The sequence below is a fragment of the Staurois parvus genome, unplaced genomic scaffold, assembly GCF_062004578.1.
Source record: "Staurois parvus isolate SC_StPar_1 unplaced genomic scaffold, SC_StPar_1.0 ptg001270l, whole genome shotgun sequence".
Classification (NCBI taxonomy): Eukaryota; Metazoa; Chordata; class Amphibia; order Anura; family Ranidae; genus Staurois; species Staurois parvus.
In genome coordinates, this window is record NW_028319066.1 from 1,323,555 (window position 1) to 1,341,189 (window position 17,635).

The following is a 17,635-nucleotide window of genomic DNA, read 5'->3' on the forward strand; positions in this document are numbered from 1 at the left end:
AGGATAGGCTTCCCTGAAGAGATAGGTTTTCAGTGATTGACTAAAAGTAAGTAGAGTAGGTGATAGTCTGATAGATTGGGGTAGGGAGTTCCAGAGGACTGGGGATGCCCTGGAGAAGTCCTGGAGACGAGCATGGGAGGAGGAGATAAGCGAGCTAGAGAAAAGGAGGTCCTGCGAGGACCGGAGAGTACGGTTTGGGTGATTGGTCACAGCTTGTCACATGGTACAAGGCTGTTGCGAATAGCCTTGTACCCAGGGGCGGACTGACCATTGGGAAACTCGGGCACTTCCCGAGGGCCCGGGGTCAGTAGGGGGCCCCATGAGATGCCCCTGGTACCTTTTTCATAGGCTTTTTTTAGTTTGGGCAAGGACACAGGGGCCCCATGATCCCCTATTGCCCGGGGGCCCCATGAGTTGTCAGTCCACCCCTGCTTGTACCATGTGACCTCTGTGATCATTCACAGATTTCACACATAGTAAGCAATGATGTCAGAAGTGAGCACGCATAGTCTATAATGGTGGGCACCATTTATGAACGGCAACCCGCCCCTGGAGTGCCACCGTCTGGCCATTTATATACAGCGGCCGGACGGCAAGTGGTTAAAAAATTTTATCCACTGTCCACAGTGGGCACCACATCGCGGTGCTGCGCGCTCCCAGGGAGTGCGCACAAGCAGAGGGCGGGGAGGCCGTTTGTAAACGGCCACCCGACCCTGCACTGCCACCGTCCGGCCGTTTATATACAACAGCCAGACGGGAGGTGGTTAATCAGTACATAAAGTAAATATAAATCACTATTTATACCCAATTACTTTTAAGCACTTCACCTCTACCCTTAGAGGTGCACAAATATTAACATAAATATGCTCAGTGAGAAATTAAAAAAACCCTTCGTTAAATTATAACCATAATAATTTCCAATTAAAGTCCAAAATATAAAAATTAAAAACCAAAAACCAAAAATTCAAAAACAAAAATATATATCCAATGTCCCTCTTATAAATAGAAAAATAAATAAATACGTGTTGTCCAAAATTCATTCAAGTGTAAAAACTCTCAGCCGCTTGCAAAAATTTGATTACCTCAAAAACAAAAACAAAAAATATACATAGTGCATTATCCTTTATAGATCAAAAATTACATGTGAAATCACTCCAATAATAATCACCCAAGTGAGAAACAAGTGTATATATAAAACCACATACCGTATTTTTTGCCGTATAAGACGCACCTGACCATAAGACGCACCTAGGTTTTAGAGGCAGAAAACAGGAAAAAAAAAATTCTGAACTAACGGACTGTAGACACAGTACAGGAGATGACCAGAGACTGCGGACAGCACAGGAGATGACCAGAGACTGTGGACAGCACAGGGATGACCAGAGACTGCGGACAGCACAGGGATGACCAGAGACTGCGGACAGTACAGGGATGACCAGAGACTGCGGACAGCACAGGGATGACCAGAGACTGCGGACAGCACATGGATGACCACAGACTGCGAACAGCACAGGGATGACCAGAGACTGCGGACAGTACAGATGACTGCTGACCTTTGGGGAAGTGGGGAGCGGGTACCTGAATTTGACAGGTACCCGCTCTTACTTCCGCAGAGTTTTTGTTTGATCTTACCTGTTCCTCGATCCAGCCACGCGCTGTCTTCCCGGCTTCTGTAATGGCGCTCGGCATGACAGCCGGGTGCCCAGTGCGCATGAGCGAGAAGCACTTGCGCTTTGTGATTGGTCCGGCGGCTTCTGGGATCTGTCATGTGTCCCAGGTACCGCCTTACCATTCACAAAAAGCACTGCTTCTTGCGCATGCGCACTTGGCACCCGGCTGTCATGCCCAGTGCCCACACTACAGAAGCCGGGAAGACAGCACGCCGCTGGATTGAGGAACAGGTAAGGTCCCGCTGCAGAGCTGAGCGGCCGGCCCGGTATTCTGACACGGCCGTGGTGGAAATACCGGACCGGCCGCTCCATATTCGCTCCATAAGACGCACTGACATTTCCCCCCCAGTTTTGGGGAAGATAAAGTGCGTCTTATACGGCGAAAAATACGGTACACATGCAATATACAGTGCAAAACAGTGTATGTAAAACACTCTACTGTGCTCAAAAACTCACAACACAGTTTAATCAGTACAGTTTTTGTCCAAAAATACAATACAATACATGACATCACTTCTGAATTTTTTTTTCTGCCGTACAAGAATTTTCTTCATTTTGATATGAGACTAGCATAAAAAAAAAAAAAGGACAATAATTCGTCCAATATTGTACAGCGCTGAGCAAACCCTTTGGCGCTATATAAACTCGATGTAATAATAATAATAATATGGTCATCGTGTGAATGGGGCTTTAGACTTCCTGCCTGGAACCAATGCATGCGGATGACCTCACACCTCGACTTTGTTTCTGTTTGTGGAGTCTGCAGTCTACACTCCTTTCAGGCTGCTTATTACCCATAACATAGCACAGCTATTTGCGTCCCGGGAGCCCAGAGACAGCCGTGGACTGTGAAGCTGTGGTTAGCAGTGGGGAGGTGGGTGATGTGTGCGGAGGGGGGGGCGGTAGAGAATACCAAATGAGTGCAATTGACTCTGCTGGAATGTTGCAGTGCAAGTAATGATGATAAGATCTGACAAGGTGGCTTTCATGTAGCATGGCTCTATCCCCACTACCCGCTGTGAGGCTGAAAGGCAGAGCTTTCTGTAAAATTCACAGCACTCATCCTGATTAATCCTCAGACTTCCCGCTGTGACTGAATACATTGAGCTAGGTATCCAGCCCTTTAATGTGAGATATGTTCTGATTTTCTCTGAACCCCCTAAGGGCAAAGTGATACGGATAGCGAGTAACCGGCGCACACTATTGAAATGTTGCGGTGAAGTAGGACACCGGGCCTGCCATCTACCTAAACTGTCCTCTTTTGCCGTTCTTTAAAGTTTTGCTAAAAATTGATATACGATATAAAATCGTCGTACGAGCCGTGGTGTCGTTTATTGCTGCTAACCGCATAGGGACCCTGATGCATATAAGTCCTCATGCACACGGGACGTTTTTACAGCGGATGTTTTTGGTTTTTGACCTTTTTTTCTACAGCCAGTAACTCCCCAGCCTGTTATCCTGTGTGTCCATCCCCGGCATGTTATCCTATGTGTCCATCCCCGGCATGTTATCCTTTGTGTCCATCCCCGGCATGTTATCCTTTGTGTCCATCCCCGGCATGTTATCCTTTGTGTCCATCCCCGGCATGTTATCCTATGTGTCCATCCCCGGCATGTTATCCTGTGTGTCCATCCCCGGCATGTTATCCTGTGTGTCCATCCCCGGCATGTTATCCTATGTGTCCATCCCGGCATGTTATCCTGTGTGTCCATCCCCGGCATGTTATCCTACGTGTCCGTCCCCGGCATGTTATCCTACGTGTCCGTCCCCGGCATGTTATCCTACGTGTCCGTCCCCGGCACGTTATCCTACGTATCCATCCCCGGCACGTTATCCTATGTGTCCGTCCCCGGCACGTTATCCTATGTGTCCATCCCCGGCACGTTATCCTATGTGTCCATCCCCGGCACGTTATCCTATGTGTCCATCCCCAGCATGTTATCCTATGTGTCCATCCCCGGCATGTTATCCTATGTGTCCATCCCCGGCATGTTATCCTATGTGTCCATCCCCGGCATGTTATTGCTGCTAACCGCATAGGGACCCGGCATGTTATCCTATGTGTCCGTCCCCGGCACGTTATCCCATGTGTCCATCCCCAGCATGTTATCCTATGTGTCCATCCCCGGCATGTTATCCTATGTGTCCATCCCCGGCATGTTATCCTATGTGTCCATCCCCGGCATGTTATCCTTTGTGTCCATCCCCGGCATGTTATCCTATGTGTCCATCCCCGGCATGTTATCCTGTGTGTCCATCCCCGGCATGTTCTCCTGTGTGTCCGTCCCCGGCACGTTATCCTAAGTGTCCATCCCCGGCACGTTATCCTATGTGTCCGTCCCCGGCATGTTATCCTGTGTGTCCGTCCCCGGCATGTTATCCTATGTGTCCGTCCCCGGCATGTTATCCTGTGTGTCCGTCCCCGGCATGTTATTCTATGTGTCCATCCCCGGCATGTTATCCTGTGTGTCCATCCCCGGCATGTTATCCTATGTGTCCATCCTCGGCATGTTATCCTATGTGTCCATCCCAGGCATGTTATCCTGTGTCCATGCAGTATTATTATACTCCTAGATTGTAAGCTCCCAGGATCAGGACCCTCCTATCCCTCTTGTATTGAACTGTATTGTTGCTGTATTGTTTCCCGTTATATTGTAAAGAGCTGAGCAAACTGTTGGCGCTATATAAATCCTGTATAATAATAATTTTTATTATTTCAGGTACTTCTATAGCGCCATCAATTTACACAGCACTTTACATATATATTGTACATTCATATCAGTCCCTAACCCTCAAGGGGCGTACAATCTAAGGTCCCTAACTCACATTCATACATACACATACTAGGGCCAATGTAGAAAGGATCCAATTAACCTACCAGCATGTCTTTGGAGTGTGGGAGGAAACCGGAGTATCCGGAGGAAACAGGCACAGGGAGAATATGCAAACTCCAGGCAGGTGGTGCCGTGGCTGGGATTTGAACCAAAGACCCGAGTACTGCCAGGTGGAAAATGCTAACCATTTAGCCACTGTGCTTCATTTACATAGACTGTAATCAATGTTTTTTGGGAGGAAAAAATACCCAGAACTAGTGGGTTTCTAGAGGAGTTTTTCAGCTGTAAAAATGTTCTAATGCTTAAAAACACGCCAAAACGCATTAAATCACCGCAAACCGGCATTTTTGGATTTTTTTTTACCAAAAGCCCTCATGCACACTGGACGTTTTTACAGCGGCAGTTTTTGGCGGTTGGTGTTTTTTTTCTACAGCCAGTAAACCCCCCAGCATGTTATCCTATGTGTCCACACACACATAGACTGGAATTAACCTTTTTTGGTTGAAAAAAACCCAGGACTAGTGGGTTCTAGAGGAGTTTTTTTGCTGTAAAAATGCTTTAATGCTGAAAGACGCTGCAAAACGCAGCAAAATGCAGTAAAACGCCGCAACTGGCGCCTTTGGAATTTTTTTTTACCAAAAACCGTCATGCACTCGGGGCATTTTTACAGCGGCTGTTTTTGGCTTTTGATGGTTTTTTCGAAAGCCAGTAAACCCCCCAGCATGTTATCCTATGTGTCCATGCACACATAGTCTGTAATCAAAGTTTTTTGGCAGGAGCGTTTTTTGGCTGGAAAGAAAACCCAGAACGAATGGGTTTCTAGAGGAGTTTTTTAGTTGTAAAAGCGCTCTAATGCTGAAAAACGTGGCAAAACGCTGCAAACTGGCATTTTTGGACTATTTTTTACCAAAAGTTCTCATGCGCACTTGACGTTTTTACAGCGGCTGTTTTTGGCTGTTGATGGTTTTTTTTACAGCCAGTAAACTCCCCAGCATGTTATCCTATGCGTCCATACACACATAGACTGAAATCAACGTTTTTTGGCTGGAAAACCCCCCCAAAACTAGTGGGTTTCTAGAGGAGTTTTTCAGCTGTAAAAACACTCTAACACTGCAAAACGCGGTAAAACGCCACAAACCGGCATTTTTAGATTTTTTTTGACCCCCCCCATAAAATAATTTTTTATGGTAAAAAACCGCTAAAAATGCTAAAAGCCGCAAACGTGGGAAAACGCTGCTAATCGCGGCAAAACGTAGCTAAACTCTAATGCAAAAATGCTAAAAAAAGCTGAAAAACTCAAATTTTTAACGTGACTTTACACAGCTAATGTTACCAGCGTTATTAACACGTCAAGTGTGCATGAGGGCAAAAAAAATTTTTTTTTTGGTAAAAAAACCCCACTAAAATACGCGGGAAAATGCCGCTAATCGTGGCAAAACTTCGCTAATGCAGAAATGCTAAAAAAAGCTGAAGAACTCACATTTTTAACGTGACTTTACACAGCTAACGTTACTAGTGTTAGGAAACGTCCTGTGTGCATGGAGCCTAAAAGGGTTTAGATGGACGTCCAACATGTGCTCCTGGTGTCCAATCTCTACTGGTATTGGAACCTTTATCTCTAGAAGTTTCGTATAACTTGGCATGTAATGAAAGTCACTCTAAGCCCGGGTTCACACTGATGCTGTGCGGAATTCGCAGTGTTTTCAGTGCGCATTCTGCACCGCATCAGAATCGCACTCCGTTCAGGAGAACCGCTGCAGGTGTGTATATTAAGTTAACAACACCCTGAAATCGGTCCGCAAAACACGGTGTGGTGTGCAGAATCGGAGTGCATAGGTGTAAATACCCGTGCGATCCAATTCTAGTGCGGACCCATAAAAGGGTCCTGCATGTTTTTGGTGCCGGTGCAGTGCAATTAGAGCCATACACAATGTACGACTCCGATCGCACTGCACACAAATCGCATGTGATTGGCACAGGAATGCGGTACGGTTCCTGTGCGAATCACATGCGATGTACCGCACTGCATTAGTGTGAACCTGGGCTTAGGGATCTATTTGTTTAAAAATGTTGCTTTACGAATGTGACTAAAATTTGCAACAGAAAATTGCTGCATTTTGTTCAATATGATTATTTCAAGTGCCATTTAAAGGCCAACGATAATATTTTTAATGAAAATACTGCATCATGGTCACTAGATGATGCCGATGGGGGGCATATTTTATCCATTATAATCATTTCCAAGGATTGTAAGCATCATTTAGTGGCCATAATGGTCTATTCTTCCTATAATTCCACGATCTGGAAAATACCGCGAGATGGACATTAGATACCACTAAAAATCGCCATATTTTGCCTAATATCGTAATTTCCTATTCTCATAAGTGCCATCTAGTTGCCATAATGCTGTATGTTTACTGAACTGTGACTGGACAGTGAAAGGAGAAGCAGCAGAATGATGAGCTTCCTATCATCCTGTTCTCTCCTCCTATCAGCAATTGTCATCTGCCCCAGGACTCTGAACCCCAGGCCCACGCAGGGCCACGTGAATGCTTAGTCCTGACTCACTGCCAGAGCCTCTATTGTCCACGAAGCTTCTAGGAATGAACTGTAAAAGGGTTGGGGAGGGGCTTAGTGTTGAGCAGGGGCTGGCCCTAAGGACTGACTTACATTTATTATTATTATTATACAGGATTTATATAGCGCCGACAGTTTGCTCAGCGCTTTACATTATGGAGGGAGACAGTAATAATACAGTTCAATACAAGAGGGATTACATATTAGGTCATATTTTGCCTAATATCGGATTGTAAGCATCATCTAGTGGCCATAACTACCTATTTTTCCTCAAATTCCCCGATCTGGAAAATACTATAAGATGGCCATTAAATGCCTCTAAAAATCGACATATTTTGCCTAATATCGTAATTTCCTATTCTCATAAGTGCCATCTAGTTGCCATAATGCTGTATGTTTACTGAACTGTGACTGGACAGTGAAAGGAGAAGCAGCAGAATGATGAGTTTCCTATCATCCAGTGCTCTCCTCCTATCAGCAGTTCTCATCTGCCCCAGGACTCCGAACCCCAGGCCCATGCAGGGCCACGTGAATGCTTAGTCTTGACTTACTGCCAGAGCCTCTATTGTCCACTAAGCTTCTAGGAATGAACGGAAAAAAGGTTGGGGAGGGGCTTAGTGTTGAGCGGGGGTTGGCCCTCAGGACTTACTTACACAGAAGTCGAGGGCCAGTGTGCAGTCTGGACTTGGGATCCAGTAAGGGGGTTTTCAGGAATGGAATGGCCCTAGTGATGAACACCAGTGCAAGATCTGGAGCCCTCATCAAGAATGCCATCATCTACTGCCACAGGTATACATGAGCAGAGGGAAGTGGCCTCTCAGCCCGAAGCTACAAACATGGTCTGCATGGTGGACATGCCAGGTCACTAAATTTTGGGGGGATTGTCCATAGGGTGACAAGATATACATCATAGGTAGACATGTGCTGAATGAAAAAAATTGTTTTGATTTGTTATTTAAATAATTTAATTTAGTTAAATTCATTTAATTTGTTTTCGGAATTAGCTTCATTTAATAATTTTCCAATTTGATTCTATTTTCCGAATTCAGTTGAATTGAAATCAAAGTATCAAATCAGCATTCCAATTCAAATGTATTGTATTCCAAATTAGAATTTCGGAAGACGTTATATTCTTTCTATTTTATTCTATTGTTTTTTTCTATCCTATTCTTTACTGTTCTGTTCTATTCTTTTATTTTCTATTTTTTTATTATTATTATTTTACAGTATTTATATAGCGCCACAAGGTTTGCTCAGCGCTGTACATTATAGTGGGGGACAGAACATGAGACAATACAGTAACAAAACAATACACGAGGGGTTTGAGGGGCCTGCTCTTTCGAGCTTACAATCTAGGAGGGAGGGGGAAGTGGTACAGGAGGAAGTGGCTGTGGGGGATGGAGTGGTAGGAGGAGTGGAGGAGATTGGTTGTTAGGTGAGGGTGGGGTAGGCTTCCCTGAAGAGATGAGTTTTCAGGGTGTGCCTAAAGGTGAGGAGGGTAGGTGACAGCCTGATGGATTGGGGTAGTGAGTTCCAGAGGATGGGGGAAGTCCTGGAGAAGTCCTGCAGTCGGGCGTGGGAGGTGGAGACCAGGGAGCTAGAAAGTAGGAGGTCTTGTGAGGATCGAAGAGTACGTGTTGGGTGGTATTTGGGTATCAGGTCGGTGAGGTAGTTTGGGGCAGCGTTGTGAATGGCTTTGTATGTCAGTGTTAGTAGTTTGAATTTAATGCGTTGGGCAATCGGGAGCCAGTAGAGGGAATGACAGAGGGGGGTGGCAGAGAGGAGCGGTTGGTAAGGTGCATGAGTCTGGCCGCTGAGTTCAGGATAGACTGAAGCGGGGATAGTCTGTGATGAGGTAGGCCGGTGAGGAGGGAGTTGCAGTAGTCCAGACGTGAGATAATAAGGGAGTGAACGAGTTGTTTAGTAGTGTCTGGGGCTAGGAACGAACATATTTTGGAGATGTTGTGGAGGTGGAGCCTGCATGAGTTTGCCAACGATTGGACATGGGGTTGGAAGGACAGGTTTGAGTCTAGAGTGACACCTAGGACTTTGGCTTACGGGGTGGGACTGATGGTGACATTATTGGTCGTGATGGAGAGGATGGGGTGGGGGCGTGGGCTGGGGGGAAAATTAGGAGCTCGGTTTTGGAAAGGTTCAATTTGAGGAAATGGAGCGACATCCAGTCTGATATGTTGTTCAGTTGGTGGGTGATACGGGTGGAGACTGAAGAGGTGAGGCGAGGGGTAGAGAGGTAAATTTGCATGTCATCGACGTAGAGGTGATAGTTGAAGCCGTGGGAGTGTATCAGTTGGCCAAGGGAGGAGGTGTAGATGGAGAAAACAAGGGGCCCCAGGACAGAGCCTTGGGGGACCCCAACAGAGAGGAGGAGAGAGGGGGAGGTTGTAGCATTATAGGTAACGCTGAAGGAGCGTTGGGATAGATAGGAGGAGAGCCAGGAGAGAACGGAGTCTCTGATGCCGAGGGAGTGTAGTTTATTAAGGAGGAGGGGGTGGTCAACTGTGTTGAAGGCCGCGGAGAGGTCGAGGAGTAGGAAGATAGAGTAGTGGCCATTAGCTTTGGCGGTTAGCAGATCATTAGTGATTTTGAGTAGGGCGGTTTTGGTGGAGTGTAGGGGACGGAAGCTAGACTGTAGTGGATCGAGGAGGTTTTTGTCCGTGAGGTGGGCGCTTAGGCGATTGTAGAATAAGCGCTCAAAGAGCTTGGAAGTAAATGGCAGCAGGGAGATGGGTCTAAGGTTGTTCAGGTCGGTGGGGTCCAGGGAGGGCTTTTTTGAGTATGTGCTCGTGCTTTAGGGGGGAGGGGAATGCACCAGTAGAGAGGGAGAGATTGAAGATGTGGGTGAGGGAGCGTAGGATGAAGGAGGAGGGTGCTCGGAGGAGTTGTGTGGGGACAGGGTCAAGGGGGCAAGTGGTGAGGTGGGCTTCTGAGAAGACCTTAGTGACCTCCTCAGTGGTGGCAAGGCTGAAGGAGCGGAGTGTTGGGGAGGTAATGGTGTATATTCTTTCTATTTTACTCTATTCTATTGTTTTTTTCTGTTCTGTTTTGTTCTTTTATTTTCTATTCTATTATTTTTTATTCCGTTCCTTTCTATTTTATTCTAATCTATTCTATTCAAATTCCGATTTATTCTATTCTATTCGAATTTGAATTTATTCTATTTTATTCTATTGCTTTTTCTATTCTATTATGTTCTTTTCTAGTCTGTTATGTTCTGTTCTTTTCTATTCTATTCTAATGTATTCTATTCGAAATTCGAATTTCAAAAGATGGTTAAATTTATTCTAATCTATTCAATTCTATTGTTTTTTTCTATTCTATTATTTTCTCTTCTCTTCTTTTCTATTTTATTCCCTTATTTTCTATTCTATTTTCTTTTCTTTTACTTTCTATTTTATTCTGTTCTATTCTTTTCCTTTATTTTCTATTCTATTTTATTCTATTCTTGTTTTCGAATTCAATTCTTATGAAATTTAGTTTCATTATTTCGGGTTCATATGAATTTGTGACTATTGTAATTTGGAAATTCGGATGCATCCGAGTAACAAAAAATGTGTCCAAATTTCAGAACAAAATGAACCGCACATGTCTAATCCTAGGTGAATTTTCTTGGTGACTTGACATGCCTGGTGTTCTGCCCTGTTTTTATGCAGTTCTATTCATCTCTTCTGCGAATTAAGCCATGACCTTGAAATTATAGCACGGCTCACCATGAATTTTGTATGATGCTTCCTGTGCATGTAAGAGTATAATCATACAGGAGATCGTCTGGCTCCCATGTTTTGAGGACAAAGAGGGACACCCCAACCACACTCCATTTAAATGGACATGAAGAATTCATACCCAGAAAAAGTTCATTCAAATTACTGTGCTCTTTCTACCCCTGTTGTCTTCTATATTAGTATGTTAAAGCTACAATTGCATTCATTCAGAGCGGGGGTCTCCAATCTACGGCCCATGGGCCAAATCAATCCCACTACAAGATTTTATACTGTCTGCAGCTAGGGTCAGCGGACTATCCCTGGGCATAGCTTGAGGTCTCAGAGGCTGCCTATGGCCTCTGTGTTGACCTGATGTAAGGGGGAGCCAGATGTAAGGGGTACTCTGATGGGGACCCTGATGTAAGGGGTACTCTGACGGGGACCCTGATGTAAGGAGTACTCTGATGGGGACCCTGATGTAAGGAGTACTCTGATGGGGACCCTGATGTAAGGAGTACTCTGATGGGGACCCTGATGTAAGGGGTACTCTGGTGGGGACCCTGATGTAAGGGGTACTCTGATGGGAACCCTGATGTAAGGGGTACTCTGGTGGGGACCCTGATGTAAGGGGTACTCTGACAGGGACCCTGATGTAAGGAGTACTCTGATGGGGACCCTGATGTAAGGGGTACTCTGGTGGGGACCATGATGTAAGGGGGTACTCTGGTGGGGACCCTGATGTAAGGGATACTCTGATGGGGACGAATCCGAATAATTTATTACAAAACTAATTATTCAAATTTGAAAATGAATTCAAATGAACATTTTTTTTAATTTGAAATGAAAACATATTGCAATAAATACAGTAAGGTATAAAAGTGAAATAAGATGAATAGATTAGAATGGACTAGAATAAAACAGAATATAATAGAAACTAAAAGGATGGAATAGATCAGAAAAGAATAGAATAGAACAAAACAGATTATAATAGAATAGAATAGAAAATGATAGAATATAAAAGAATAGAATAAAACGGAATAGAAAATAAAAACAGAATAGAATAAATTAGAAAAGAATAGAATACATCAGAATATACTAGAATATAAAAGAATAGAATAAAACAGAATAGAATAAAATAGAAAATTATAGAATATGTGTAAACAGATGATCATTTGTTTACATCCGCTAGTCCATTGTTAATTTAGAAAAAAATAAAACCCCGGCGGTGATTAAATACCACCAAAAGAAAGCTCTAGTTATGTGAACAAAATGCTAAAAATCTACTTTGGGTGCAGTGTTGCATGACCGCACAATTGTCATTCAAAGTGTGACAGCGCTGAAAGCTGAAAATTGGCCTGGACAGGAAGGGGGTGAAAGAGCCCGGTATTGAAGTGCTTAAGTTAACAACACCCCGAAAGCGGTCCGCAAAACGCGGTGCAATGTGCAGAATCGAATCGCATAGGTGTGAATACGATTCTAGCGCAGACCCAAAAAAAGGTCCTGTACCTTTTTGGTGCGGGTGCGATTAGAGCCGTACAAAATGTACGGCTCCAATCGCACCACACAAAAATCGCATGTCATTTGCACAGGAATGCGGTGCGGTTCCTGTGCGAATCACATGCGATATTCCGCACCGTATATATGTGAACCTGGGCTGAACGTGCGGTGAGATAGGTAAGACCGCTGCAGGTGTGTATGTTAACAACACCCTGAAAGTAGTCCGCAAAACGCGGTGCGATGTGCAGAATTGGATCGCATAGGTGTGAATACCCGTGCGATCCAATTCTAGTGCAGACCCAAAAAAGGGTCCTGTGCCTTTTTGGTGTGGGTGCGATTAGAGCCATACAAAATGTACGGCTCCAATCGCACCGCACACAAATCGCATGTCATTTGCACAGGAATACGGTGCGGTTCCTGTGCGAATCACATGCGATATTCCGCACCGCATATATGTGAACCCGGGCTGAAGGTGCGGTGAGATAGGTAAGATTTGAACCTGCGGAGAGTTCAGTCACGGAGACCAAGTAAATAGAGTGTTTTGAGGAGGAGGGGGTGGGCAACTGTGTCATAGGCAGCATTTATATTACGTTTAGGTGCGATTAAGCGTGTTTACATGCATACATGCGGTAAAAATGCAGAAACTGTAAGGCCACACGGATCTCTACTTTATTTTTTTTTTTTTTACGTTGCTAAACACGGCGCTACATAACGGCCCCCAACGCTTCTGTCTGGGTGGACGAATTCGTTTTAATTATGCTGCATGCACGTGGGTGCAGAACTGGACAGCGCACGCATCTGTACGCAGCGTTCTTTATGTCCCACCCAGGGGCGGACTAACAACTCATGGGGCCCCCATGCAATAGGGGATCATGGGGCCCCTGTGTCCTTGCCCAAACTCAAAAAAGCCTATGAAAAAGGTACCAGGGGCATCTCATGGGGCTCCCTACTGACCCCGGGCCCTCGGGCAGTGCCCGAGTTTCCGAATGGTCAGTCCGCCCCTGGTCCCACCGTGCGAACGAGGCCTTTACACTCATTTTTGCTGTTTTCGAACTTTCGTCGCGCAATGACCTCTATGGAAGAAACGTTCCAGGGCGGCCTGTGCCATCTGGTGACCCTATGAGGGAACTGCAACAACAAGGAAGTGCCGTGATGAAACTGCTGACGGGAATCTGCAGCTGTGAGGAAAGTGCTGCTCTGTGTTTGCCCTTCCCTGGGAGACTTTGCTCAGGGCTATTGCTGACTGATGGCAGCCCTGAGGCTGTGCAGACACCTCCTGCAGCTGCCCCAGTGCAGCCCCCAATGCTGCAGGCTCAGTGGCAGGGCTGCCCAGGCCTTCCCTGTCCTCAGAGGGGACATACTGCCCATCCACAGACATGTCTATGAGGCCAATTCCAGGAACAGTGACCGCTGCAGGGCCAGGTGAGCCGGGGTTTTGTGTGTGTGTGTGTGTGTGTGTGTGTGGGGGGGGGGGGGGGGCGCTTCTCATCATAGGTGACCCCGCCAGGGGTCAGGGACAAGGGGTACTACATGTTTAGCTACGTAAACTTGGCGTTGCAACTCTAAAATGATGATTATTATTATTATACAGGATTTATATCACGCCAACAGTTTACAAAATGAAGGCAGACATTACAGTTACAATACAATTTGGTAGAAGAGGAAACAGAGGGCCCAGCTATATGTTTACAAATGCTCGCAGATCCCATTCTGATAGTTTTGGGGTTCAGCTAAACCGCTTGCCCACCGCCCTATAGCAGAAATACTGCTACAGGGCGGCAGGGCTGTGCAAAATCACGTATATATACACGTGATTTTGCATTTCCGGGTAGGGGCCGTGCGCGCGCCCTACCAGTGCCACCATTGGCGACTTTGGCTGTCGATTACCGCCGGCGATCGCCGAGTATCACTGATGGGGGAGAGGTCTGTATGTGAAAAAATACAGATTTCTCCCCTGTCAGCTCCCCTGCGCGCGCCCTACCCACGCCGCCTTTGGCGGCTTCAGCTGTCGATCACCGGGTCCCAGCCGGAGATTCTCCGCCGGCACCCAGCGATCGCCGAGTATCACTGACGGGGGAAGAGGTCTGTATGTAAACAATACAGATCTCTTCCCTGTCAGCTACAGCACGCTGCATAGCAGAGACATACAAAGCAGTTTCCTTACACTCTACAACACACAGTAAAAACACACAGCACACAGCTAACCCTTTGATCACCCCTCATGTTAAACCCTTCCTTCCCAGCGCCATTAGTACAGTGTTCGTGCTTTTTATTAGCAGTGATCACTATATTAATGTTACTGGAGATGTCATTGACAGTCAGTTCCCCCCCCCCAGTGTCAGAATGCCCACCGCAGTCCCGCTATAAGTCGCTGATCGCCACCATTACTAGTATAAAAAAAAATTTAAATTCCAGTATACATACCGCTATTTGTAGACGCTATAACTTTCACGTAATGTTGTGTAAATGAAGAAAGATTTTTTTTGCCTTTTGTTATACCTTAAAAGTACTGCTTTTTTTCCCCATTTATACTCACCTAGGTGGATGCAGCATAGGTCCCCTGCTGGCTCTAACTGTGAGAACTCAGTGATCACATGACCACTGATCACTGAGCAGAGAGCGGCACGGTCAGTCACCACTGTCTGCTCTGCCCTCTGCTGTGCTCACTGGAGTGCTGGGCTGTGGAGGGAGAGGGTGAGGGAGTGGCTGGCTCAAGCTCTCAGCACTTCGCTGAGAGTCTGAGCAAGGTGCTGCTCCAGTCTTTGGGGTGGATCCCGACTTTAAAGTCGGGATCTTTCCCCAACCTGGACCAACTTCAGCCCGCTGTCAGCTTAAAACGGGTCAAAGGAGTGCAGAATGAACTGCACTCCTGTGATCCACAGGAGGAGCACAGCCAAAAGAGCTTTGGCTTTACTCCTCCTTTTAAATACATTGCTAATCACACTAGCTACGTGTCTGTAGAATTAATATTAATATTTGTACTGAAAACGGTAATTTTGGCTAACTTTTTGAACTGTCAATAAAAATAATGGTTCTGTCAGTACATTTTGTGGGTCATGCCAGTAACAAAATTGGCTCTGTCTGTAAATGTTTCCTGTTGTGTCAGTAAATTTCACTTCTGGAGGTTGGCAGCCCTGCCGGCAGTGGTACACAGACGTCCTGTCCGTCTGCCAAAGTCAAGTAAGATTGAATGCTGCTCAGCCATTCACAGGAGGCTTTGTATTTTCCGAACACACTTCCTATGAATGGCTAAGTTGGAGATTGTGATGATATCCACTCGCCTTTCCACCTCAGCCAGTCACAGGAAGCTTTGTATTTGTTCAGAATGGCTGAGCTCAATTTTGTGATGGGAGTGGGACAGGAAGTCCCAATTTTTTTCCTTCTGAAAATACAAAGATCCCTGTGAATGGCTGAGCTCAATTTTGTGATGGGAGTGGGACAGGAAGTCCCAATTTTTTTCCTTCTGAAAATACAAAAATCCCTGTGAATGGCTGAGCTCAATTTTGTTCTGGGAGTGGGACAGGAAGTCCCAATTTTTTTCCTTCTGGCTTCTAATTGATGTCATCCGTCTCCGGGTCCCTGGTCATGGTTTGTGGTCTGCTCCTGAAAATGTTGGATGTAGAATTATTTTGCAGTGTAAATAACTTTTTTTTTTTTTCCTTTTATTGCATGTTGATGAAAACTTTGTCCATAAAATGATAATCATCTGGAAATACACTAATTATCTCATTACATCGCATTAAATGGTATGAGAAGGCCTATGATGATAATAAGTGCCGCTCTCAGGCGTCCCATAATTACCAGTCATTAGGCAAGCTAAGCAGGTTTGGGGCACTCTGAAATAATTTAATAACATGAGCTTTCATTGTGACATGTCCATCAAATGGAGGGTAACATCTAGAGTGCAGAAAGTGATACTAAATGAAATTTTTGTTTGTTAAAATAAAAAGTTCTACTTACCTGCTCAGTGCAACGATATTGCACAGAGTGGTCTCTTACCTCCTCTTCTGGAAATCGCCTACTGGCGCTGTCCACTCCTCCCTCCTCTGGGTGCCTCCTTAGCAAGCTGGGTGCTATGGAGGCACCCATGCGCATGCTCCCAAGCCAGGCTGTGTGTGTCCATAGACACACACAGCGCTGGCAAGCCACACCCCACTCCCTCTTCACAGGAGTTTGACTGACAGTAGTAGGAGCCTATGGCCAGGGGTGTATTTATCACAAGGCATACAAGACATTTGCCTAGGGCGGCATTTCTCCGGGGGGACAACACTGCCTCTCGGAAGAAGGGACAGAAGAAGGGACACAGCATGGGGACCTGGTAGGTTCCGAGGGAGGCTGCGGGTTTCATGACAGTGTATGCACAGCCCAACTCTCGTTCCCAGGGATGTCTGGAGTTGTTAAGGTGAGTTTCTGTCTCTCGCCATGGGGGACGGTGGCTGGTGTATGGAGGGGCAGTGGTAGTGAAAGGCGCTCTTGAGTGGGAGGTAGGGGTGTTGTTGGTCAATGTCAGGCTCTCTCTGAGGGGGGTGCCCTAAATACAACACTGCCTATGGCTCCTGCTGCTTTCAGTATTTCCTGTGAACCCAGGAAGTCAGCCGGGACAGTGCTGGAGCGGTGAGAGGAACCAGCTAAGTGTTTAGGTTGGGGGGGAAGAGTAGACATTTTTAGCTTAATTCATAAAATTTTGCCTTTATGACCACTTTATATCCTAACTGGTGCTTCCAAATCCCTAAAATTGCCCCCCCTCAACTCCTAATAAAGATAGCTTGTTTTTTTCTTCGGATGTTCAGTCGTCTCCGGCTCTTGATTATCTTGCCACCACGTCCACCATGTGATACACTAGAAAGCCTTTTCCGTAGAATTTTCTTGGTAAGCTTTTTACAAGGTAGGTTACCAGGTCTTTCAATTTATACACACATACAAGGACCAATGAACTCCTTGGTGCCTAGAGTACACATGTATGTGGTGTCTCGGCGGGTGGGCCTTAACGCGGAGAGGCCGCATATATGTGTACCAAAATGTAAACAAGGCTGTGCTGAAAGCGTGCGCTCTGCATGCCCCTGGCACAGTTACCAGCACCTAATGAAAAGCTCCCTATCGCTGCTTGTGATTGAGAGCTTTCTGATTACGTGACCCCTGTAACAGCCAATCGCTGCAGTCACATAATTATAAACCCCGCCTCCCACCATCAGAAACCCTTTAAAGGGCCAGGAGTCGCTGGCATTAAGGGGTTAAACTACCAGCATTGGATACAAATGGAGAAACAGAAAAAGGGCGCACCGACCTAGTGCATTATCGTTTAAAATAAATTATTGAAGAAACAAAATAGGTATCATAC

General features: G+C 45.8%; 1 protein-coding gene across 3 annotated transcripts in view; it reads left to right on the forward strand.

The window, feature by feature from the left end:
* Nucleotides 1–13,466: 13,466 nt before the first annotated feature.
* Nucleotides 13,467–17,635, forward strand: part of LOC149437684 (methylcrotonoyl-CoA carboxylase beta chain, mitochondrial-like) — a 46,631-nt gene continuing 42,462 nt past the window's right edge. The window contains exon 1 of one of the 3 annotated variants that reach the window (XM_089660757.1): nt 13,467–13,719. In XM_089660757.1, coding sequence (XP_089516883.1) covers nt 13,544–13,719 — 176 coding nt within the window. In that variant the 5' untranslated portion in view covers nt 13,467–13,543. The remainder of the gene's footprint in view (nt 13,720–17,635) is intronic. The other 2 variants (XM_089660755.1, XM_089660756.1) reach the window with 2 other exon arrangements.